At 33.4% G+C, this 25,475-nt stretch overlaps 4 protein-coding genes and 1 non-coding gene across 5 annotated transcripts; 2 read left to right on the forward strand and 3 right to left on the reverse strand.

The window, feature by feature from the left end:
* The first annotated feature begins 1,053 nt into the window (after positions 1-1,053).
* On the forward strand, positions 1,054-4,619 carry LOC113867803. Its single transcript, XM_027503287.1, has 2 exons — positions 1,054-3,043; positions 4,542-4,619. The coding sequence occupies exon 1, from the start codon at positions 1,664-1,666 to the stop codon at positions 2,996-2,998; it is 1,335 nt and encodes a 444-aa protein (XP_027359088.1). The 5' UTR covers positions 1,054-1,663; the 3' UTR covers positions 2,999-3,043; positions 4,542-4,619.
* Positions 4,620-16,867: 12,248 nt separating this feature from the next.
* LOC113866845 lies at positions 16,868-17,910 on the reverse strand. Its single transcript, XM_027501644.1, has 2 exons — positions 17,863-17,910; positions 16,868-17,509 (listed from the first exon to the last, which is right to left on the reverse strand). Exons 1-2 carry the CDS (start codon positions 17,908-17,910, stop codon positions 16,868-16,870), a joined length of 690 nt encoding a protein of 229 aa, XP_027357445.1.
* Positions 17,911-18,569: 659 nt separating this feature from the next.
* Positions 18,570-19,754, reverse strand: LOC113866846. The gene is made up of 3 exons (XM_027501645.1): positions 19,521-19,754; positions 19,294-19,437; positions 18,570-18,830 (listed from the first exon to the last, which is right to left on the reverse strand). The coding sequence occupies exons 1-3, from the start codon at positions 19,752-19,754 to the stop codon at positions 18,570-18,572; spliced, it is 639 nt and encodes a 212-aa protein (XP_027357446.1).
* Positions 19,755-19,766: 12 nt separating this feature from the next.
* LOC113866848 lies at positions 19,767-24,779 on the reverse strand. The gene is made up of 4 exons (XM_027501646.1): positions 24,678-24,779; positions 24,283-24,531; positions 20,891-20,971; positions 19,767-20,489 (listed from the first exon to the last, which is right to left on the reverse strand). Exons 1-4 carry the CDS (start codon positions 24,777-24,779, stop codon positions 19,767-19,769), a joined length of 1,155 nt encoding a protein of 384 aa, XP_027357447.1.
* LOC113868250 lies at positions 24,317-24,423 on the forward strand. The gene has a single exon (XR_003505271.1). It is a non-coding gene; the product is annotated as a small nucleolar RNA R71 (small nucleolar RNA).
* Positions 24,780-25,475: the final 696 nt, after the last annotated feature.

Below are 25,475 nucleotides of genomic sequence, written 5' to 3' on the forward strand. Positions count from 1 at the left end.
ATCCTGAAGAATGAAGTCAATTCTGCCCCACGGTGGGCGCCAAAATGTTTCTTCTTGAGAAACGACTGTCTTCAACCTTTGCTCTGGTGTCCTTCTGACAATTGCTGATGTAGGAGGGTACCTGCAAAAGGCACTCCGATGTTGAAGGTAGGATTCGGCTCAGAGCAATAAATGATATTCAATGATAAAGAGTCAACCCTTTACCTGCCCTTTCTACCTTTCTTTTATAGACACTGTAATGGGCTAATGGGCCTGTGTCAACTCTGACTTTTGGCCCTTTTCATGGTTTGGATAAAGTTCTAATTATTATTTATCTTTGAATCTTAGAGGTACTGATTTAGACTAACCGAATAAGTATTCAGTTTCCTTTCTTCTATATGTAGGGTCCATCAATTTTCCTATCCCGTACAATAATATTTAAAATTATATAAAAGTAAGACTTAAAAATACATTTGAAGCCCAAGGCAATTGTCTTAATTGCCTAAGAATATGTCCTGCTAAAACCTAAAAACACTTTTTAAATTGGCTTGCACAATAATATACAATCATTTATTTAATTAGCTTGATATGTATTATAGCTTTGTATTGATAAAAGTTATATTTTTCATTGTACTAATATAAAAATTGAAAAATAGTTAGGAAATTAATTAGGAAAAAAAGTTAAAAAATTAAAATGAAAGAATTAAAAATATTCAAGAAATATCCTAGTAAAAAATTATACAATAATAATGATGAAGTACTTATTACTATCCCTTATTATCGTAAATGAAGTTGAAATTTATAATTTTAGAAGAATAATATCTTTTAATTGGGTGGATTCGGAATTTTAGATTACACTTAAATGAAATTCATTTTTTCAGATGCACCGATAAGTAGCAGGGGTACTTTAAGATATGAAATTAATATGATCATTTAAGGAAAGATTCAATATTTTAAAATGCTCCTTCCTTTATTGTGAAAGAAACAATAAAATACTTGTATTGGCCCACACTATTTTTTCGTACATTGAACCAGTTAAGGTTCTTCCCTTGTTGTCCAAAGTATCTTGTGTGTGCCTATAGCGTAGTCACATAGCAACTTGTTGACACCCAAACCAACCCTTGTCTTTAGTGCTTCACTCGTTTTCATCTTTTTCTCCCTTATTTTTGTTGCGGAGCTTTTTTCACTCGTCAGTTTAAGTGTGTGTGTGTGTGTGTTTTCTCTTGATATTTGTTTTTTGATTTTCGGTTTGATTTCGAGGAAAAGGTTCAATCTTGGCATCTGGGGATTTGAGATTCTGCAGATTTTCATCAGATAAGTTGCTAAGCTTCCTCAGTGATGAGACTCTAAAAGGTTTTAAGCTTTTGTTTATGTGAATCTTTGTTGAACATTTGTTTGCTGCTGGGTGATTTTAGCACTTTGGTTGGTCCCTCTGTTGTGTTGTGGAATTTTTGCCTGTGGGTTTGGAATATTGGTGTTTGAATTGGTGATTTGGGGCTGTTTTCATTTGAAGTTCTAGATGGTGATAGGTGGGTTTGAAAACGTGTTGGAAGATTGAATAAAGATGAGTTTGTGTGATTTGAATGGGTAGGTTTTATGACGAGCACTTAGATATGTGTGTGAATTAGGATTTATGGTAGAATTGGTTAATTGGTGTGATCTATTTTGTTGTTTGTGAGAAGCAATGGAAGGGAATTTGTCACAGGGAGGTATGATTCAAGGTGGAGGTTCTTTTGGTGGTTTTGAAATGCCTGGATCAATGCGGGTTCATAGGCAAGCGCAGCATTCACATGCCATGAACCAGCATCAAACACATCCTTGTCAAGGGTCTTCAGTGCATTCCTCAGTTCATGACGGTTTTCCACTTACAATGGGAACCATGCAGAGCTGTGATCAGACTGTGTCAATGACTGAGTTTAGTCAAGGAGATAGAAACAAAAACTCACCAAGTGAGGAAGATGAGCCAAGCTTTGCTGAGGAAGGTGTTGATGGTCATCATGAAGCAGGTAGAGGGAGAAAGGGGTCGCCGTGGCAGCGAGTGAAGTGGACTGATAAGATGGTGAGGCTTCTGATAACGGCTGTTTCTTACATAGGTGAGGATGGAACTTCTGATGGTGGCAGTGGGAGAAGAAAATTTGCAGTGCTACAGAAAAAGGGGAAGTGGAAATCTGTTTCCAAGGTCATGGCTGAAAGGGGTTATCATGTTTCACCTCAGCAGTGTGAGGATAAATTCAATGATCTTAATAAAAGGTACAAAAAGCTTAATGATATGCTTGGAAGGGGAACTTCTTGTCAGGTTGTTGAAAATCCTGCTCTGTTGGATGTAATAGATTATCTTTCTGAGAAAGAAAAGGATGATGTTAGAAAAATATTGAGCTCAAAACACCTCTTCTATGAAGAGATGTGTTCTTACCATAATGGTAATAGATTGCATTTGCCCCATGATCCTGCTTTGCAACGGTCGCTGCAGTTAGCTCTACGAAATAGAGATGATCACGATGATGATATCAGAAGGTCCTATCACGATGATCATGATGAAGATGATCAAGATATGGAAACTGATGATCATGATGACTTTGAAGAGAATTATGCTTCCCATGGAGAGAATAGAGGAATCTTTGGTACATCAGGGGGATCTATGAAGAGATTAAAACACGGGCAAGGCCAAGAAGATACTATTACGTTTGGGAGTGCTTTAAACAGTCAAGAGTACAACAAAAGTTCATATCCTCAAATGGTACAATCTGATGTAAATCAAGCGTTACCTGAAAACATGAAAGCAGCTTGGGTACAGAAGCAATGGTTTGAATCTCGTTCGCTTCAATTAGAAGAACAGAAGTTACAAATTCAGGTTGAGTTGTTGGAACTAGAGAAACAAAAGTTCAAGTGGCAAAAGTTTAGTAAGAAAAAAGACCGGGAGTTGGAAAAGTTAAAGCTGGAGAATGAAAGAATGAAGGTAGAAAATGAACGTATTGCATTAGAACTAAAGCGAAAGGAAATGGGCACTGGCTTTAACTAGGTTGATTGTCTTGCAAGCTTTTCTGGCAGTCTCATTACATGCATGGTGCTCCCTTTTTTTGACAGTCTTTGGTAAGCTGTAGTTTATTTAGTTCAAAAGTATACATTTTTTATGGGGAAACTTAGGAAAGAATGAAACCCCCCTATTGCTGTTTTAATTTGGGAATTTGAAAAATCCAGTGGGTGGTGCTCAGAGATTACTGATTAGGCTTTACTGTAGCTTTGTTGCCTAATTTTAAATACTGGGTAGCTGGAATCCCTTTAATATTTTGTTTGGACTATTAAATTTCTCATATTATATGTTGTCTGTTCTGTCCTGATCTTTATCTAGCTGCTGTATGATTTTGATATTCCTTATATTTATTATTATTATTTCTTTGTAAAAGGAATTTGTTTAGACTAAGAAAAAGAATAGGAAAGGAAAGGGGGATAAAAGAGACAAGAAATAAGTAAAACAATAGACATCCTAGGTCTGTGTTGACAGCACAGAGGATGTCAATGTCCATAGTGTTTTCACTATACAGACACCAACTTGATGGCTCCTTCCCTTTTAGCAGTTTCACTACCCTATTAGTATTTGGTACATTGCACCTTAATCCAACCCATAGATAACACTTTTTGTAGCCCAACTCTCAATGAAAGCACCAGTAGATCCGAAAGCATGGAAGGCCCATAATCAAACTAGGGTAAAACAAAGCAAGGAGGAACTGATGAACAAATCTAGATGTTAGCATATATATGAGGAAAAGATCATGTGCTTTACAGCATATGGAAACCAAACTCTTAATCTTATGCCAAAGCAGGTGCTTATCTGAAGAGATGTCCTAAAAATTGCCACAGTTATGCTCTACCCTGAAATTATGGCAAATGTTGCTCATTGCTGCAGTAGTTTGGCTTCTTTATTTCTGTCAAATTCAAAACCGGTAAAACTAGTCATCCAAATTCGTTTTTTCTTCAGAACTTTAATTGTAAGTATGTAAATATTTAAATATGCACGACTATTAATTCTAAATATTTTTAGAATCTTCTTATTTAACTTAGTAAATGAATGAATATGGTTATCATGAGTTTTGAGTATACAACACAATAATGAACTTTAATATAAAATTAATTTGATTATAAATTTGGATAAGTTGTATATTTTAATACGTGAACTAGTAAATATGCCCCTGCATTGCATAGGTTTTTTTTATTTTTATTAAATAAATTTAAATAGGAAGAGATTCTTTCTTGAAATGCTCCTTTGGAAGTCTAAACTTCCTTCTATGCTACTTCTTTTGTTACAAAGATTCAGTGATTTATAATAATGATATATTGCATATTTATAGACCTAAAATTGCTTTATCTGCTACAAGTTATATTCTAATACAGAAAAGTGTATAGTTCGTTTTACATGCTCAGTGGTCAGTTAGATTTGGAGTAGGAGTTCTTCACTGTGTCTTGTGGGTCCTTCTTGGATTATGGCAAATTATTCTAGATGTAAAGGTTTTGATAAGGACTAAGGAGTTGGATGACTAAGTTTTGTGCATTCTGCATTGTAACAGCTCTTTGGGGTCTCTGTTTGGAGGGAAATGTTCAGATTTTATGGGGAAAGTTCCATGCTAGGACATGTTATGGTGAAAGCTGTTTCCATGGCTTATTCTTTGGTAGCCTGGTGTTTAGTTTTCAAGAGGATTATTTATCCTCCAATCCATGTACTTTATAAATGGAAGTGAACACGTAATTTGGTCTTGCATGGAATCAATCATGCATTTGTTCTAAGAATTTTTTGTGATGAGGTTATTATTGTGATGAAAATTGAAATTTTGAGAACTTCAGTGTGCTGCTCATAGAAGAGTCACTATCAATCCATGTCTTTGATGTATTGAACTTTGGGGGTTCATGAACTTCACTAGATTGTTGTCTAGATTCTATGAGGATTACTGTTTGCACCACCTTTTTTTGTTATTCACACCACTTATTTTATTATGACTTTTGCAATTTAATTTTCGGAATGTATAAAATCACTTAAAGAAACTAACTTCCGGAAGTGCTACACAAATGTCTCCTGAAACTCTCGGAAGTTCTAAAATCATTTCTGTGATTTAATTTCTGAAAAGAATTTATAAATGACTTTTGGAATGTAGTTTTTAGAAGGTATTAAACAGACTTTAAAAATATCAATTTTGAAATACCAATAAAATGGCTGGCGAAAATAGTAATATAATAATCTCTAGAATTTCGATCAAAGAAATTTCTAAGCCCAAATAACTTTGTCCACTTCAGTATGGTCCTTTTGTGTAGTTAGCCTATGATTTGAGTGAGCAAGCATACCCTACTATTTGGTTTTCCGTCTACCAGGAAAGAAATATTTTGTTTTCTTGCTCAAGTATTTTCCATCCTAGATATCTTTGTCCGTTTTAGTGCTTCTTTGGATACATATTTTGAGCCCTTATTCTCCATCGTTTGTGATTTTGCTAGTGTTTGGGTAAAAAAATCACAACACACTTCCGTTGCGCAGGGAGAATGTCATTGCTCCACTTAATTTTGATATGAGAAATATTATTAAGGTACTCTTTATTATTAGTTAAAATTTTATTAAAAACTAAAAATGTATGAGAGAAATATTAAATTAAGAGTGCGATTTATTAAATTTTTGTAGGTTTTAATAAATTTTAATAAGAGTGTATTACAAGGTCTTTTAGATAGTGTATTGTTAGAATTACTCTTTTGATATTGGACTAAGCAAAACATGAGAGGGCTAATTACACTTTCAAATTTTATATTTATTTTCATAATTTTATCTTTCAAATTGACTTAATTTATCTCAAAATTAATTTTTTTGAACTTTTAAAATATCTTATCCAAATACAAATTAATTTTATCAAACTTAATTTTAATAAAATTAATTTTATTTAACTTTAAATTAAACGGATTGTTAATCCTTGGAATTTTTTCCAGCTGTACTGAATTGTTAGAATATTAAATATTGCCTTTTATACTGCAATGTCTAGCCAACCATAATTATGTTGATTAGCTAGTGATTAGGATACAATTAGCGAGTGATTGTTAGGCATTAGCTTCTAATTAATTCCTAATTATCCCCTTATTACCTCATAGATTGATTGTAATATATTTCTATATACAAATTGAGTCATTATCTTTAAACTAGAATGTTTTCATGAACTATTTTAAATGATAGTGTTTTAGAGACTAGAAAAAATTAGAAGCAAAAGAAAATAGTGATTTTGGGAGTTAATTCTCTTTCTTATTATTCAAAATTTTAATTTTTTCATAACTTATTTGTTAATTTCAAAATTTTATTTCCTTAATTTTGTCTTATTTAAAATATAAAATAATAATTATTAATAATTAAATATTGATTTTTTAAAAATTATTAAATTTAAAATAATTATACAATATATCTTTAATTTTTATTTTTAAAAATATTTTAATTTGACGATACTCATGCAGTATACAGAAAACTCTAGTTGAGGTATGGATAAGAGATCAAGTGTGTAGGCTATACACAACTTTTTCAATAATTCTATCTTATACTAAAATTTCACTTTTATTTAGAATAATGCTGGGCGTGAGTAGAGTTATCAAATTGGGCCATTTGGGCTCACTTGGAATAAACTATCATAGGTTGGATTCAACAGTGAATCAATCTAACCCCATTTATCTTTTAAAAATATGCTAATTCAATTTAATCCATTAATATGATAACGCTCATGACTTACTCCACTAAATTTAAAGGAAAATAAAATGTATTAAAAAATCTTAAAATTTTGTAACATAATATAAAATATTCAAAAACTAAAATAAAAATATGTGCATAAAGCCCTAACAATAAGTCAATCTTAACATATAAGTTATTGGAGCGGTGACTAAGATTTTGATAATAATGTTTTTTTTTATCCTGTTTAATTCGAATTTGACCTGGGTCACGTACTTGGATGTGGTAAGTGAGTCTACCACTGAATATTTTTTCCATATATAAAAATTCGAATTTAAAACTTTGCTTAAACGATATCAAGTCACTTGTCACTCGAACCAACCTCCGTTGTTGAAAATACATGTCTTTGAAATACAATAAATTTTAAGTCTTTGGATTCCACCAAATTTTGAATCTAGCTGATGACGAGACATAACACACAGAATGGTGTCTCGCTTGTGCTGGACGCGAACATGCAAAACCACGACGCTTGGTTTAACGGGTATTAATTATCTTTATTGAAGGCTTCATGCTAGAAAAAAAGTGTCACAATGAAATGGACATGAATATGCTTTGTCCAGCGTAAAGACTATTGAAACATGAGTATACTAAAATGAAATGATATAAAGAAAATTACTTTGATCAAACAAAACAAAAATAAAATAAAATAAAATTAATGACTCATTCAAGTTTCGTTTCAACAAATTTGAAGAAAGAAAAATAGAAAAATATTATAAATATGAAATTTTATCTTGTATTTACATACAACGATAATAACGATAATATTAGTCCTTTGAGTGTATTGGATGTTTATATGATTGTGTTATGAGAGAATTTTATAATTTTGTTTGTTTAAAGAGCTTAATTGAGTATATTTATAATTTTATAAGATAAAAAAAATATAAAATGATAAATTTATGTTGATAATTTATAGGTTTTGAATTACGTTAAAGTTATATGTTATTTTTTTTCTTTTATTATCTCCTTTTCATGTGAATGCTTCTAGGGATAAGGTATGCATAAGGGCTCCTTCCTCTAATTTTTACCCAATAGTTGTATTAGAGTCAAACCTTAGGGTTTTAGATTAGATGCATTATCTAACTCTACTTCTATGGTTTGTTCATGACCTATTAATAAAAATTTTCTTAGTGTCTTAAACCCCTTTATTTATCCTAATAGTGGTACTAGAACCATTGGTTCATTCAAGTAATCATCATATCAAATATAATTGTTAGTTGTTCGTGAGTAAGTGTATCTATCAAAAAGTAATAAAGAGTTCTAAAATAAGTTCTCAAAATATCATCCCACGAAGATAGTTTTCAAATACTAAGAATATTTTAAAATAATTATTTAAACTTAAAGGATGCATAATGAAATAAAATAAAAAAGGATTCAAATATGAGTAATTCAAATGAAATAAAATGACACAACCTATGACAATAAACTATTTAAGATGAATTCTAGTGCATGAGTTTTTTGTTACATTTGTTTATATTCACTTTTAGATTAATTCTAATTTCAATTTTCTAATACTACCAATCACTCATACTAAATCTATCAACAATTAATGGTCATACAATATTAATAGTTTTTTTCCTAAGTTATTACCCTCAATGGTCATGCAAGACAAAAGGAATAGAAAACATAAAAATCTTATGAACTTGTTAATTTAATAACGATTGAAAGAGAAAAACTAAGCTTGAGCTACTTAATTTTTAACTTATTTTTTATCCTATAAATCCATTAACTATATATGGTATTGACACTTATGATATAATTAATTATGATATGTTTAAGAGTTATCAATTTTAAATATAAAAATTATAATGTAATAGGATAAACAGAAATAAAAAAAGGAAACTAAAATTATGATTAATAACAAAATTTACATAAAGTCATTTTAGCTAAACATAATGTAATAGAAAACTAAAATAATAATAAATCAATTTATAGTCATCCGAGAAATAAACATATACTATAAGAGTCCACATTGGAGAAAAGATAAAAATAATTCTTAATCCTAAGACATACTCCTAAAACTCTCAAAATTCTTCCACGGCTTGTCAAAACTAAGATGTCTAAGTCGTAACTTTCATAGTTCTTTAAATAGGGCTTTAAACCTTACTATTTCTCTTAATTTGATTCTCTTGATAATGAGTATGGCTGTGCACATCAATATGCATGACATGCATATGGTTTGAAGCATAGACATGCTGGTTGCTAAAGCATGGGCCTGCTTGCCATAGTTTTTACTAATTTGAGCCTAAAATACTTTAATAATATATCACGACTCTTAACATGCAAAATGTGATGATTAGTGGAATAATCAGTGCAAAACCTATTCAAATAAAAATCAAGTATATAAAAATAGGCTATTAAAGCATGTTAAAATACAAACTTATTAATCGCTCATACTTGAAATTTGTTTGCCCTCAAACAAAGTCCTAATTAAGAAAAATGAAATAACTTAAATAATATAATCATAACAAGGAACCCAAGACATAGAAGATCAAAAGAACAAAAAGAATAATATCACCGAGTATAGGTAATCGAAAGGTTTCTCAAGTCAAATCTTATATTCCCCAATTCAAATCTCATGAGATCTTTTTCAGGTTGAAATGTCATCAAAAGGTTCTAATAATCAAAGGTGAGATAGATAAAAAGAAATAATATACAGAGGGGTAATAAATTTAAAAATTAATAAACAATCCCTATGTTTATAAATGAAACTCTTAATTTTTATATTTCTTATATGATCAATTTCTTACTCCTTCTTTCATTCACTTGTAACCATTTTTCTTTTCTTTTTGCTATTTTTTTGTAGTTACGCATACTCTCTTTTTTTTTATGCATAAGAGAAGAAGTATAGGAGAATTTATATAATAAAAATGTGCTACTTCTTAAAAAATTTAACCTAATTGCTCTATTCATAAACTTCAGGTCATCAAATTATTTTACATAATTTAATGTAAGAGACCAAAAGAAAATTAATTAAGTTGAAAGGGAGCAACTAGTTGTATCTCAAACATACTGAAGGCCAAGAAAAATAATCCTAATATGCCTCAATCATATTAAAACATGCAATAAAAAAAAGTAGTATCAAGTGGGTTACAAGTCAAGTTCTACAACATAAATTCTAGGGGATAATCATATAAAATAATGAGGAAAGAAGCATTATTAATTAAATTAGGATAAAAATTTTCATAAAGGTTAAAAACTCGCATTATCACAACTCCTTTTTATAAGGAATCGAGAACATTATTTTTACACCACTTACTTATTTAAGATAGATAAATAATGGAGAATATAAGTATAAAATTTACTTCTCATTCAAAATAAAATAAAGTTCCTTACAACAAATATCCAATAGAACAACATAATATTACATTTAGTTCATAATACTCAAAATACACAAAATTATACTACATAGCTCCCTTTATATGAGGTCTCAAAATATAAGGAAAAAGAACTTTAATGCAAAATTACTCGACTCCAGCTTCTAACATATCTACACTGGCCCTTCAGCATGTGAAGTAGATGCAACACCTGTTATATCTGCTCATATACCACCATACGATCATCACAGTACACACACAACAGCATAGACAGAAATGCAAGGATGAGTTTACAAAATAAAATAATATCATATATATAGAGCAAAATATTAATCACAACAATAGTCTCATGCATTCTCAACCCATCTAATGTACAATATGAAAATGATTCCAACTGGTTTCACAGCCTAAGTAATCTAGAAGGAACTGAGCCGGTCTGGGAGCAATCCATACCGAATTCAGATAGCACAGTTCAGCATGTTTTATCACACGTCTACCCACCTAAACGTGTAACTCGACTCTATAATGATGTAAAACTTATATCTCAGCATGATGCAGCATGGCTAAAATCATTTCAACAGCTCAACTAAAAGTTTATAATAAATCAGCCAAATCTCAGTGTTATTAAATCATTTATCAGTATAGAAAAATAACTTTCAAGTATTAAATCCTTTATATCTTAGCTTTTATCAAAGAGATATAACAAAACCAACTCAAACCTTTCTTTAATAGCATATAAAACCATTCAAAACATAGTTCATAGGCTAAAGTAAGCTTCCTTTACTTTAGAATGATGATTCACACTAGATCTACTGAATATTACTAGTTTTAACGCAAGATTCACTGAAGATTTGGCTTTAGAACGGAGTCTCTCCTAAGAACACCATGAACTTCTATGAGAAATAGAAGAAGAAGAGAAACAAACGGTGAATCTAACTTCAAACTTAGAGAAACTTACTTCAAATCTCTTAGAATGGATGTAGAATCACAAATCTGGAGAGAAATCTAAGTTTAGGAAGGTTTAGTATGAGAGAAAATGGTGATATATGGCCTTGGAATCATTGAGAACCTTTGAGAAGTGTGAAGAAGTGAAAATTTTGTGCAAGGACCCCTATTTATAGAAAATTTTTTTGGTACTGTTCACAACGGCTCACTGTTCACACATTTGTACTGTTCGCAGACATTGTTCATGCTTTTTGCATTGTTCACGTGCATTGTTCACCGACATTGTTCACTTTTTTTTTAAAAATAATTTTAATCTCCATCTAAATCTATTTGAATACTAAATAATCCTTCAATTAACATTTAAGAAGTACAAAATATTATAGATTACTCAATAATAAATTACAGGCCTGGCACACATATATTAGCTAAGTTTAACGTAGAGTATAAAAATAGAAAACTTGGCTAATTATCAGTTTCCTAATGAATCCTTAATTTAGTAATATCACTCAACTTGCTTTTATGTCCAAAAAAAATTGAGTTATGATAAGTTTATGTTTTGACATATTTTTATGCGTGACAATTATTTTATTAGGTTTTTACAGTAGTTTCTTTATAATTGTGCAATTTAACATTATAAGGTAATAATTGGGTTTGGAACATATTTTATGCCTAAATTAGATGAAAAATAAGACTTTGTTGCAACAAGCATGCCCATAACATAGCAACCTAGCAGGCAACACAGGGGGTGCTTTGGGCAATATGCACGACCGTGCTTATGGCCTTCCATGGCCGTGCTTGCCTTTGAGAGAACCAACTTTGAAGAAATATTAGGGTTTTAAAACTCTATTTAAAGAATCTCATGGGCAACGACTTAATCATCTTGAATCTTGTTTTGGCCAACTGTTGACAACTTTTAGAACTTTGGGAGCACGTCTTGGGATCATGAACTCTATTTCTTCTCCATTGGGGACTTCTTTTAAATGACTATGAATTAGATTATTATTTTTTTAATTTTCTATAACAATATGTCTAGTTAAACCAATAGTTAGGGCTATGGTGGATCCTTTGCATGATTTTATGTGAACTTTATGCTTAATAATAATTTTAGTTTTCTTTCTTGATTTAGTTTATCCTATTGCGCTATATTGTACAAAATTGACAATTCTTAAACATACCATAATTAATTATATTATTGGTGACTGTACTACATATAGTTAATGGATCTATAGGATAAAATGAGACAAAGAATTAGGTGGACCAAACTTAGTTCTTCTCTTTCAATAGTTATTAAATTAATAGTTCATAGGCTTTTTATGCTTTCTCTTCGTCTTACCTTACATGACATTGGGGAGTAATAGTATAGGGAAAAGACTATTAGCATTACATAACCATTGAATGTTAATAGATTTTGTACATGTAGTTGTCAATCATAAGAAAATCAGATTAGATTTAATTTAAAAGTGAACTTAAAGAAGTGTGAGGGTGAAACTAAAGTCCTAGAATTCATCTCGACTAGTTTATTCTCATAATTTGTGTTGTTTTAATTCCATTTAATTACTTTTATATTTGAATCCTTGTTTTATTTAGTTTTTCATCCTTTAAGTTCAAACAATTGAATTAAGATATTCTAGATACTTAAAAACAATTCTTGTGGGACAATATTTTAGAAACTTATTTTAGAACATCTTTATAACTTATTAGTGAAAGGGAATGTCTTAACAATAAGATATGTTTCTTTAGTCTCTTTAGGAGTGGATTGGAAAGTAATACCTTCTCTATTAAGATTCTTCTTCTAATTTAGTGGCTTTCTATGAAGCTTCCAACAATTCTCTCTTGTATGCCAAGGTCTTTTACAATGATCACCATGGATTTTTATCTTATCTCCCTCAAATCAAAGACTTTTGTGACAAGGGCTAATCTTTTGCTTGTTGTGTCACAAAAATTTATAGATTCTAAAGTATTATTCTCTTTCTTGCTTCCTCGTGCCTAGCATAAGAGAAAACCTCCTAAATGGAAGGTTGAGGATTTTGGGCTAAGATTCTCCCCCAAACTTCATCCTTGGGATTTTTCCAGTCATTTTGCTTTAGGGTTATAGCTTCAATCTAAGCTAGTAAGAAATGTGTAAATTGTATCATTTTCTTCCCTTTTCTTGAACTACGCTGCATCCTTGGAATTTTCCCAATCAAATTTATAACACTGTTCTCACTCTTACCACAAGGTTACATAATATTATAATAGATGGTAGCATTTTGATCACCTTGCTTGAATTGTCATGATCGAGTTTTCAAATCATAGATATGAGAGTAGTTCTCCAAATCTAAGTAACATTCCACAAACAATCTCCTAATGTCCTTATCTAATGGTAAGAACAAGTAGGATTTCCCAACAGTTGGTTCCATGAAATTAATCAACCATGCCATTATAAGAGAATTTTTTACCTTCCACTTTGTCCATAAAAGGTCATCATTCTTTGATTTTAGTTTCTTCAATAAGATATCCCATCTTTACTCTCCCTTTTATCGCCAATTTCACATACTAGGCCAACTTAAGATAATTCTTCCCATCAAGCTTGTGTACAATGAGTTAGAGATTTAAATTGTGAGAAGAAGTTTCTGCTAATGTCACTCCATCCTGACTCTTACTGGTTGGTAGAGGAGGAGTTGCCATTTCATCCATGGTAGTTGTACCATTCATTGACATTTGGAGAAGATAAGGTTCAAAGTCTGAGCTCTAATAGCATACTCGAAAGGAAAGAGAATAATTTGTATACCAAAAAGAAAAAAATGAATAATTATTTCTCTTATTATTTTATTTGAGATATAACTCAGTGATTTATAAGCAAAATTGGTTTTTAAACAAGGAAACTAGTATGCTATAAAAGTAAGTAAGAGGTAAATACAAATATAAAATCTCCTATGATTTGATCAAAATTAGATTTTAAATTAATTTAATTTTTATACAAAAAATATATCAGTTCCAATTTTAGAAATAACTCATGGCTATATATATATATATAACATAATTTTGAGGTTGTATTACATCCTTACTTTTTTATTATAATGTTTGTTAATTTGACATAAGTTTAAAATCTATATAATTAAATTCAAGATAATTAAATTAGTGTATATTAACATGTTCATTAAAAAGTTAGTTATTTTTAAGTGTGATTAGTTTGATAATACTCTTAATTAACGAATAAAAGTTGATAACCAGTATGAAATATTTCAATTTAAACAATTATAGAGATATAAGGTGTATAACTCATTTATTTTTGCATTACGAGTTGAACAAGTTTATTGCACATCATATTCACAAGGACACAATGATTGACTAGTTGTTATTAAGATAACGACATGCAATGTATTAAATACTAACTTGTTATGAAATAAACGTAAAATTATAAAGAGTAAATGAGAAAATAGAGACAACAATATAAAGAGGAAGAGAAAATCTCAATTTCATTTCACATACCCTCGATACAAATGAGACAATTATTTATAGGCCTAAATCTATAATTGAAGAATCTCATCTCTTTAAATGAGAATTAAACAAAATTGTTACAAAATTGTAAGTTACAAAGAATATGAGGAGTTATGAATATGGACATTCACTCATATAATAATTCATAACACTCACCCTTAAATGTCCATTATTTGAGAATATGTTTCATAACATCTGTCACGACCCCATTTTATAAAGAATCAATGACATCCTGCATTACCTTTGTTAATTCACTTAGTCGTTTATTAGATATTACATGTACGAGTCCAAGAATATAAATTTATTGCAAATTGGAATTTGACATTTACATCAATAAAATAACAAAGCTTCTTGGATATTTTCATGTAACACCAAACTTTACAAAAGAAAATTTATATATTTACAACATAGTGATTCAGTGAGGATTTCAAAATACAAGGGTTCAAAATGTAGTTACATTCCTTGGCAAATTAATAATTCAACAGTTTAGACTTAATGCTTAAAATCTAGTCTAACAAAATGATTAACTTCGTGATCTTCCAAAAAGCTAACTCCAATGTCTCTCAGCCAGACCTTCTAACTTGAGAAGTGGATGCATTTCCAGTAACTTCTGCTTACGTACCATCGTACAATCATTGTAGCACACACTTACCAACACAACAAAATATAAGGGTGAACTTATAAAATTGACAACCTTAATAATGAAACATGAATGAATATAGATAAAATTAATTAAACAGCTCATAACAATCAGCACACATCATTACACAACTTCAACAAAATAATACAACATGTTCAGCCCATTCCAGCCCATCTAATGCAAATGCAGTGGTTCAGTTTTCATCTGGTTTCATAGCTTAAGTAATCCAGAAGAACTATTTTTCGGTTTGGGAGCGACCCATCCCAGTATCTGGATCTAGACACAGCATAGCTCAGCATCGTAAGCAACTTTAAAATGATGATAATGAATGTGATACATCACACTGAGATCAATATAATAAAGCACAATTAAATCTACATTCAATCTCAGCAATTCAGCAATCCATATAATTTCAGCCAGCTTCAACATCACAGGCACATACATATATTCACAGCCTCAGCAATACAGCTTTGTACATTTACACATTAAAATCAAGTAGCTCATAGCTGTAAACAAGTATTTTTGACTAATTAAATAGCAAACAACTTTAATAAAACTTTTCAACATATTTTGACAGTCTCAGCACATATATCACCATATTTTAACATATCGTGTCTTCTTTAAATCATTCTAAGTATTCACTAGGCAATGGAGAAATCTACTCAGCTATACTATTTTGAGTGTTATTCTAGAATCTGAAGACTAAACAACTTATTTCTCAGCTATGTCAGAATTAAGTTCATAAATAGCTCCATATCTATTATACAAATAAACCAGCTCACATAAGCTCCCCTTACCTTAAACAAGTTCCAAGATAGTACTCCTAGTGAGTTCCACAGAGATAGTTCAACTGTTTGGGTATGAAGTACAACTTGAATGGCTCAGATCTACTCAGGACAACATGATATAAATCTCTAGAGAAAGAGAAAAAGGAAATAAAGTAAAGACTGAAAACTGAGCTCTAAGAACTCACCTAGATCTCGATGAGATAGAAGATCTCACTTTGATCGAGGAGAAATAGAGAAAACACAAAGAGAATGAGAGAGAGAAGTTGTCTGGTGAGAAAATGAAGTTTCTGGGCGCTGAGGCCCCCTTAAATACCCCTCCACCCTGCGTACTCTCGCTCAAGCGAGCTAACTCTCGCTTAAACGAGATCTGCTCTCGTCTGGTCGAGCTCACCCTTTCCTGAGTAAGAAAACTAAAGAGTGGAACCTCTCAGGTTTCTGTTATTCTCAGTTGAGTGAGCTACATCTCGCTTGGGCGAGCAACATTTTCGCTTAGGCGAGATTACGTCCAGAGACCTACCTATTACTCCTGCGACTCATTGCTTGAGCGTGCATCTCTCGCTTGAGTGATGTCACCTCTCACCTGAGCGAGATTGCTTCTCGCTTAAGCGATGTTACAACTGAGACAATCCTATCTGATCTCGCTTGAGCAAGTACCCTGCACCTAGACTTCAAATTTCTCTCCCAAGTTAAATACTACCAACTCTTAACCATGCTTTCTAAATTATCCAGACACTCAGCACACTTAATAATCATTCTCTAGCTCACACTTTACTTCGCATTCAATCAACATCATCATTATACAGCACAACAACCGTACTACTCCTTATTCGGCAATTACATAACCTTTATATTCCATATTCTAACATATAAACAATTCACCTAGTTTAAATCTACACAACCTTAATCAATAGGCATAATAATAAATACATATGATTACACCAATCTTACAATTCTCCCCCTGAAATAAATTTTCGTCCTCGAAAATTCACTCATCATAAAAGAGATGAGGATATTGCTCCCTTTTCTGATCCTCCAACTCCCACATGGCATCACCAGTAACTGGATCCCAAACAATTTTTACTAGTTGAATTGACTTGCCTCTGAGCTCCTTAACTTTAGTGTCTTCAATATGTGCAGCTGGAAGCTCAATCAACAAATCGTCTCGTTTTTGCACAACATCTGGTTCAATCACATGAGTTGGATCTGGAATGTAGTTCCTTAACTGATGCATATGAAAGACATTATGCAGTTCTGCTAACTGAGGCGGTAGTGCCAATTCATAGGCTATGGGTCTTCTGCGATGCAATATCTGATACGACCCAATAAACTTAGGCGTCAGCTTCTTGGCCTTCAGAGCTCGTCGTACACCCGTAGTTCTTGATACTATCAAGAACACGTGATCACCCACCTTAAACTCCAAAGGTCTTCGACGCCGATTAGCATATGATTTCTGATGGCTTTGAGCTGCTTTCAACCTTTTTTGTATAAGCCTAACTTGCTCCTTAGTTTTCTGAAGCATTTCTAGCCCAACCATTAAATGTACTCCATCTTGAAACCAATAGACTGAAGTTTGGCATCTCTTGCCGTACAAGGCTTCAAAAGGTGCATGCCGAAGCTTGAATGATAGCTATTATTGTAGGTAAATTCCACAAGAGGAAGCATGTCTTCCCAATCACCCTTCTGATCAATAATATAAGCACATAACAAATCTTCTAATGTTTGAATAGTTTGCTCTAACTGACCATGAATTTAAGTGTGATAGGCTGAGCTCAGCCTCAGCTAGGTACCCAAAGCTTCTTAAAAACTCTACTAGAATTAAGAAGTGAAGTGAGGGTCCCTATCAAAGATGATGCTAGAAGGTATTCCATGCAACTTAACAATCTCTCTGATATACAGCTTAGCAAGTCTTTCCATGGTATAGGTCATGTTAACTGGGAAAAAGTGAGTACATTTAGTCATTCTATCAACTATGACCCATACATTATCATGATTCCTAACAGTCTTCTGCAAATGGGAGACACAGTCCATGGTCATAGAGTCCCACTTCTACTCAAGGATCTCCATGGTTTGCAATTCTCCAGGCAGACAATGATGCTCTGGTTTTGCTTTTTGACAAGTCCAAAGTTGGCTATTTCACCTCTCATGCCCGGCCAACAAAACATCTGCTTCAGATCTTGATACATTTTTGTTACTTTAGGGTGGAGATTTAAGCTACCCTTATGTCCTTTCTCTAGAATCTTCCTCCTCAACTCAGCGCCTCTAGGAATATAGATTTGGTCATGGTATCGAAGAATACCATCAGCACCTCGATTGAAACCTACCGTGCGATTTGTGCCCAAAAGAAATACAAGTTGGCATAATCTAGGATCCCACAACTGTTTATCCTTAACTTGTGGGAATTCACTAGTCACCACAATCCTTCCATAACTGATCGTCCCAAGTAATATAATCATGTGCAAGTTCAAATTTCTAAATTGCTCTATCAAAAGAGACTCACTAACTTTCAGTGAAAAAGTCTGAACTACACTTTGAGCATCTGGTACAACATTAGCCTTGCCTGGATGGTACTGAAGTTGAAACTCATAATCTTTAAAAAATTTCATCCAGCGCCTCTGCCTCATATTCAACTCCTACTGATCAAACAAATATTTAAGGTTTTTGTGATCACTATATACATCAAATTGCGATCAGTAAAGATTGTCCTGCCAAATCTTTAAAGCAAAAACCACTGCAGCTAATTCCAGGTCGTGCGTGGGATAATTCCGCTCATGAGTTCTTAACTGGCATGATGCATACGCCACCACTCTCTTGTCTTGCATCAATACACATCCTAGCCCTTGATGCGATGCGTCATAGTACACCTCAAAAGGTCGACTAATATCAGGAAGAATCAACATCAGAGAGGATATTAACCTCTGCTTCAACTCATTAAAACTCCATTCACAGTCCTTTGTCCAAATGAAGGGTTAATCTAAGCAAGTTAATCGCATTAAAGGTGAGGCAATCTTTGTGAATCCCTCTATAAACCTCCGATAATAACCTGCCAAGCCCACAAAGCTATGAAACTCAGTGACTATTTTTGGTCTTTCCCAAGTGTTCACACAGACAATTTGGCATATAATTGCTTTTCTCTTAAAATCTCCAAAATAATCCTCAAATGTTCAGCATATTCATCCTTTGAATTGGAATAGATAAAAATATCATCGATGAACACCACCACAAATCGATCTACGAATGGTCTAAAGATACGATTCATGTAGTCTATAAATATTGCTGGACATTAGTAACTCCAAAAGGCATCACCACATACTCATAATGCCCATACCGAGTACAGAAAACAGTCTTTGGAATGTCCTAATCCTTTACTCGAATTTGATGATATCCAGACTTTAAATCAATCTTTGAGAATACCTTAGCACCTTTCAGTTGGTCTATCAGATCATCAATCCGCAGCAATGGATATTTATTCTTAATAGTTAGCTTGTTCAGCCGACGATAATTTACACAAAGTCTAGAACTTCCATTTTTCTTTTTCATCAGAAGGACCAATGCTCCCTAAGGTGACACACTTGGCCTCATCATCTTTTCTACATTAGATCCTCAATATGATCTTTCAGCTCCATCAATTCTCTCAGCACCATCTGGTAAGGTGCTATAGATACTGGCTCAGCTCCAAGTACTAAGTCTATGCCAAACTCGATCTCCCTGGGTGGAGGTATTCCAGGAACATCATTAGGAAAGATTTCTAAAAAATCTCTTACAACCGGTATTGACTGAAGTTCCTGCTCCTGCTCTATATTCATAACAACTAAAAGAACAAAGGATAAAGCTCCATCGCCAAGAGCTACCTTCACTTGGCGTGTAGGAATCATTTCCAATAAATCTTACTGCTCAGGGAAAATTAAACGTCCCTGGGCACAATCAATCACAACATGATTGGCAGTCAGCCAATTCATGCCTAGAATTACATCCAAACTCAACATAGGGATATTAATAAGATTAACCCTATACTCCTGTCCCTCAACTACTATAGGATATCCAATACAAACTGTTGAAGTTGTTATCGAATTCAAAGTGGACGTCGCCACTACCAAATTACATCTCAAATCACTTACAGGAAATCCTAAGTTTTTCAGACAGACATCCGCAATGAAGGAGTGCATGGCTCTAAAATCAAAAAGCACGGAAAGGGGTGTACCTGCCACCACTCCTGTCCCTTGTACAAGATCTATAGCTTGAGCAGCTTCTATCCCAGAAGTAGTAAATACACGGGCCTCAGCTCTAGGCCTAGTCACTTGTGTAGCCCTAACTGCTCTTGGTCTCACGACATGTAAAGCACTAGCAGTGGACGATGCTGCTCCAATTTGAGAAGTAGGGCAATCCTTAGCAAGATGCCCCGACTGTCGGCACAAAAAATAGACTCTAGTGTCAGCCTGTTGACATTGATTCAGATAGTGTGGTCCTCCACACCTGAAGCATCTCACTATAGTAGGGGCTGAAACTCTAAAAGATGGTGTACTTGCTCCCTTCGGTTGAAGAGCAGAGGTGGCAGTACCCACTGGTCTAGGAGCTGATAATGTCGCTCCTTTAGACTGGGAAGGTCGAAACTGCTACTGGCGATATGGAAAGAATTTTCCCAAGAAGCTATTGTTAAATACTTCCTATGTAATAACTTTTCCTTGAGCCTTTAACATAGTACAGGCTCCCTGCCACCACATCTCCGCATCTCTTAACAACATATATGCGTCATAAACGACTTTTTTATTCTCAGCACACCCCATGGTGAGAAATATTTTCTCAATCTCTCGGATTCAGAGCTCAACTGCGTCTAGTTCGTCAATTTCAGTGAACTGAGGGGGTTAACTCTTCCTAAACTCAGATAGCCCCTAATACTCATGTGATGGTACTGCTGCAGCAGAAGCTATTACTGCTACCTGAGCTGCACGGCTGGTTTACTTGCAACTTGTTGCTGTTGGACCACTTCTAAACTCTATCTTATGGCGGCTACCATGGCCCCTATAGCGTGAGCCATCTGGTTCACATCAGGTGGAGGAGGATTTGAAACAGGTCTCCTAGATGGCCTTGCCATCTTAACATAAAACAAAACCAACTTAGAATATTTACAACAAACCACATCTCAATTTAACTATTCATCTACTCAGCTAATCTACTTCAATAAACACCTTTGCAACAAAATGTACTTCATTACATATCAACACAACACATGCACAAGCTCAACATATAACAACATATGAAAGCAGACTTATAACACATTTTAACTTATCCAGTATAGCATCATGTTATCATTTACAGTTTAATGCAGACAATAAAACACAACATCTTTGACCATTTCTCACAGCTCAGCTTAGCAACATCTTACTCAGCCACCCAACCCGCCTACAACTCACCCAAGTCTCATTTGCCAAAATTTCTTATATCTATCATGTTGGAGAACAAAGGTGATCAAGCTCGTTCCCCTACATAATCAGCCGATTAAAATACCTTGGCTTATCACTCACAGCTAAAACTCCCTACTCATAGTACACAATCAAAGCCTAATAATCTCACCCCGTAGGTTTACTAAGACCGTTGCTCTGATACCACTAAAATGTCATGACTCCTTTTTATATAGAATCAATGACATTTCACATTACCTTTCTTAATTCACTTAGTCATTTATTAGATATTACATGTACGAGTCTAAGAATATAAATTTATCGCAAATTGGAGTTTGACATTTACATCAATAAAATAACAAAGCTTCTTGGATATTTTCATGTAACACCAAACTTTACAAAAGAAAATTTATATATTTACAACATAGTGATTCAGTGAGGATTTCAAAATACAAGGGTTCAAAATGTAGATACATTTCTTTGCAAATTAATAACTCAACATTCTAGACTTAATGCTTAAAATCTAGTCCAATAAAATGATTAACTCTGTGATCTTCCAAAAAGTGAACTCCAATGTCTCTCAGCCAGACCTTCAACCTTGAGAAGTAGATGCATTCCCTATAACTTTTGCTCACGTACCATCGTACGATTATTGTAGCACACACATACCAACACAATAAAATGTAAGGGTGAGTTTATAAAATTAACAACCTTAATAATGAAATATGAATGAATATAGATAAAATTAATTAAACAGCTCATAACAATCAACACACAACATTACACAGCTTCAATAAAATAATGTAGCATGTCTAGCCCATTCCCAACCCATCTAATGCAAATGCAGCAATTTAGTTTCCATCTGGTTTCGCAGCCTAAGTAATCTAGAGGAACTATTTTTAGGTTTGGGAGCGACCCATCCCGGTATCTGAATCCAGACAAGTCATAGCTCAACATCGTAATCAACTCTAAAATGATGATAATGAATGTGATGCATCACAACGAGATCAATATAATAAGGCACAATTAAATCTACATTCAATCTTAGCAATTCAGCAATACATATAATTTCAGCTAGCTTCAACATCATAGTGACATAAATATATTCACAGCTTTAGCAATACAACTTTGTGCATTTACACATTAAAATCAAGCAGCTCATAACATTAATTAAGTATTTTCAACTAATTAAACAATGAACAACTTTAATAAAAATTTTCAACATATTTCGACAATCTCAGCACATATATCACCATATTTCAACATATCGTGTCTTCTTTAAAGCATTCTAAGTATTCACTAGGCAATGGAGAAATCTACTCAGCTATACTACTTTGGGTGTTATTCTAGAATCTGACCACTAAACAAATTATTTCTCAACTATGTCAGAATTAAGTTCATAAATAGCTTTATATCTACTATACAAATAAACCAGCTCACATAAGATCCCCTCACCTGGAACAAGTTCCAAGATAGTACTCCTAGTGAGTTCCACAGAGATAGTTGAACCGTTTGGGTATGAAGTACAACTTGAATGACTCAGATCTACTTAGGACAACATGATATAAATCTCTAGAGAAAGAGAAAGAAGGAACAAAGTAAAGACTGAAAACTGAGCTCCAATAACTCACCTAGATCTCAATGAGATAAAAGTTCTCACTTTGATTGGGGTGAAATTCAGCTTAGAGAAGGTTTTCTCTAAGGGTAATAGGAGAGAGAATAGAGAGAGAATGAGAGAGAAGCTGTCTGGTGAGAAAATGAAGTTTTTGGGCGTTGAGGCCTCCTTAAATACCCTTCCAACCTACACGCTCTCGCTTAAGCGAGCTAACCCTCGCGTGAGTGAGATCGGCCCTCGCATGGGCGAGAAAACCAGACAGTGAAATCTCTCAGATTTCTGCTATTCTCACTTAATCGAACAACACATCACTTGAACGAGCTACATCTCACCTGGGCGAGCAGAATTCCTGCTTAGGCGAGATTGCGTCCATAGAGCTACCTATTATTCCTACGACTACTTGCTTGAGCGAGCACCTTTCGCTTGAGCAAGGTCACCTCTCGCCTGAGCGAGATTCCTTCTCGCCTGGGCGAGGTTACAACTGAGGCAATCCTATATGCTCTCACTTAAGCGAGATTGATCTCGCTTAAGCGAGACACCTTGCACCTAGACTTCAAATTTCTCTCCCGAGTTAAATACTACCAACTCTTAACTGTACTTTCTAAATTATTTAGACACTTAGCACACTTAATAATCATTCTCCAGCTCACACTGTACTTCGCATTTAATCAACATCATCATCATATAGCACAACAACCACACTACTCCTTATTCAGGAATTACATAACCTTTATATTCCATATTCCAACATATAAACAATTCATATAGTTCAAGTCTACACAACCCTAATCAATAGGCATAATAATAAATACATATGATTACACCAATCTTACAACATATAACTAGGAAAAACCCAATGAGATAAAAACCTAGTGAAAAGAAAAATATATTATTATTTAATACGCTATTACATACTGCCTCATTAAAAATCTTGCCAGGGAAACCCGATGAGAAAAAACCATAGCTAAGGAAAAAGAGTGGAGAGCATATTTAAATTCTCCCCCTCATGTGGACAATCATTTCTAAGACGACAAAGTCCATTCTTGTGAACTAGTTGTTCAAAAGTTTTACTTGGAAGTTACTTTGTAAAAATATCTGCCAGATTTTCACATGAACGAACTTGTTGAATATTTATGTCACCATTTTTTTAAAGATCATGCGTAAAAAAGAATTTTGGAGAAATATGCTTTGTTTTATCTCCTTTAATGAATCATTCTTTCAATTGAGTAATACGTGCAACATTATCTTCACATATAATTCTTAGGGTCATGTTTCCTAAAGATAAACCATAAGCTTCTTGCACATGTTGAATCATAGATCTCAAGCAGACACATTCTCGACTTGTCTCATGTAATGTTAAAATTTCTGCATAAATGGCTGGGTTCAAACCATTGTAGAAGGTTTGCACTTGAAGCAGTCCGGAATCCCATGATGTGGACACTTCCGCAGCAATTCCTTAAACCTCTCCCACGTATTGTATAAAGTCTCTGACTCCAATTGGTAGAAGGAAGAGATATCATTCCTTATCTTGGCAGATTCGCGGGAGGAAAATATTTTGCCAAGAATTTTTCTGTCATAGCCTCCCATGAAGTGATAGATCCTCGTGGGAGAGAGTTCAACCACTGTTTTGCTCTGTTCCTGAGAGAAAATAGAAACAACCTCAAGCAGATTGCATCATCAGTAGCTCCATTGATCTTAGAAGTATCACAAATTTCTAGAAAATTTGCAATGTGACCATTGGGGTCTTCATCTTGCAACCTATCAAATTGGACAAACTGCTAAACCATCTGAATAACATTGGACTTTATTTCCAAATTCTCCTGCACATCCGGACGGACAATGTTAGACTCTGTTCCCGTTAATGATGGGCGAGCATAATCGGACATGGTCCTTGGTTGCTCTTAATTGTTTACCATTCCTTTCATATGGGTTTGTGCGTTTTCTCTTTCTACTAGCAGTCGCCTCTCTTTCTGAATTTTTTGCAAAGTTCTTTCTATCTCTGGGTCAAATTCAAATTGTTCTTCAAACAATGCAGCAAAACGGGTTCTAATCATACACCAGAAAAATCAGCTCCTAAAAAGAATGAGAACAAAATAGAAAAATTAATTCAAGACTAAAGAAATAAAGAAAATTAGTAAATACGTAATCAAGGGAATCCTAATTAATCAGTCCCCAGCAACGGCGCCAAAAAAACTTGGTATGTAAAAATTGATTACTAGGCAAATGTACCCGTTGTCAGAGTAATATTATGAAAAAAATAGAGTACCAAGTGTCGTATCCACAGGGACTATTATTAAGAATTACTTCCTTAATTGCGAAACTGTTACTGAATATGAGAAATACATTTTGTTGATAAAATTGCTAAAGATAGAAGAATAATAAATTAAAAGGAACAAATTTCTTATGAAAATAAATTATAGAAAAGTATGACTAAAGGTATTCAAAGGAAATAGGCAAGCATTTAGACTGTAAATCCTCCTAAGTGTGCAAATAACTAAAATTCTTCTTCAACTACTTAGTTCCAAACCCTTATCGTTGCAGGAAATTCTGAATTAAGTCAATTCCTTTCTCAAGGATAATGA

The sequence above is a fragment of the Abrus precatorius genome, unplaced genomic scaffold, assembly GCF_003935025.1.
Source record: "Abrus precatorius isolate BTA unplaced genomic scaffold, Abrus_2018 Scaffold5, whole genome shotgun sequence".
NCBI lineage: Eukaryota > Viridiplantae > Streptophyta > Magnoliopsida > Fabales > Fabaceae > Abrus > Abrus precatorius.

Coding starts and splice junctions, on each gene's coding strand:
- LOC113867803 (XM_027503287.1), top strand. CDS start 1,664: ATGGAAGGGAATTTGTCACAGGGAGGTATGATTCAAGGTGGAGGTTCT.
- LOC113866848 (XM_027501646.1), bottom strand. CDS start 24,779: ATGTCCGATTATGCTCGCCCATCATTAACGGGAACAGAGTCTAACATT. Junction 24,532..24,677: donor AGTCCAATGTTATTCAGATG/GTTTAGCAGTTT, acceptor ATTTTCTCTCAG/GAACAGAGCAAAACAGTGGT. Junction 20,490..20,890: donor CTCACGCTATAGGGGCCATG/GTAGCCGCCATA, acceptor CGCCAGTAGCAG/TTTCGACCTTCCCAGTCTAA.
- LOC113866846 (XM_027501645.1), bottom strand. CDS start 19,754: ATGATTCCTACACGCCAAGTGAAGGTAGCTCTTGGCGATGGAGCTTTA. Junction 19,438..19,520: donor CTATAGCACCTTACCAGATG/GTGCTGAGAGAA, acceptor GTGTCACCTTAG/GGAGCATTGGTCCTTCTGAT. Junction 18,831..19,293: donor ACCAACTGAAAGGTGCTAAG/GTATTCTCAAAG, acceptor ATTTGGACAAAG/GACTGTGAATGGAGTTTTAA.
- LOC113866845 (XM_027501644.1), bottom strand. CDS start 17,910: ATGGACTGTGTCTCCCATTTGCAGAAGACTGTTAGGAATCATGATAAT. Junction 17,510..17,862: donor CTGTTAGGAATCATGATAAT/GTATGGGTCATA, acceptor CTACAATAATAG/CTATCATTCAAGCTTCGGCA.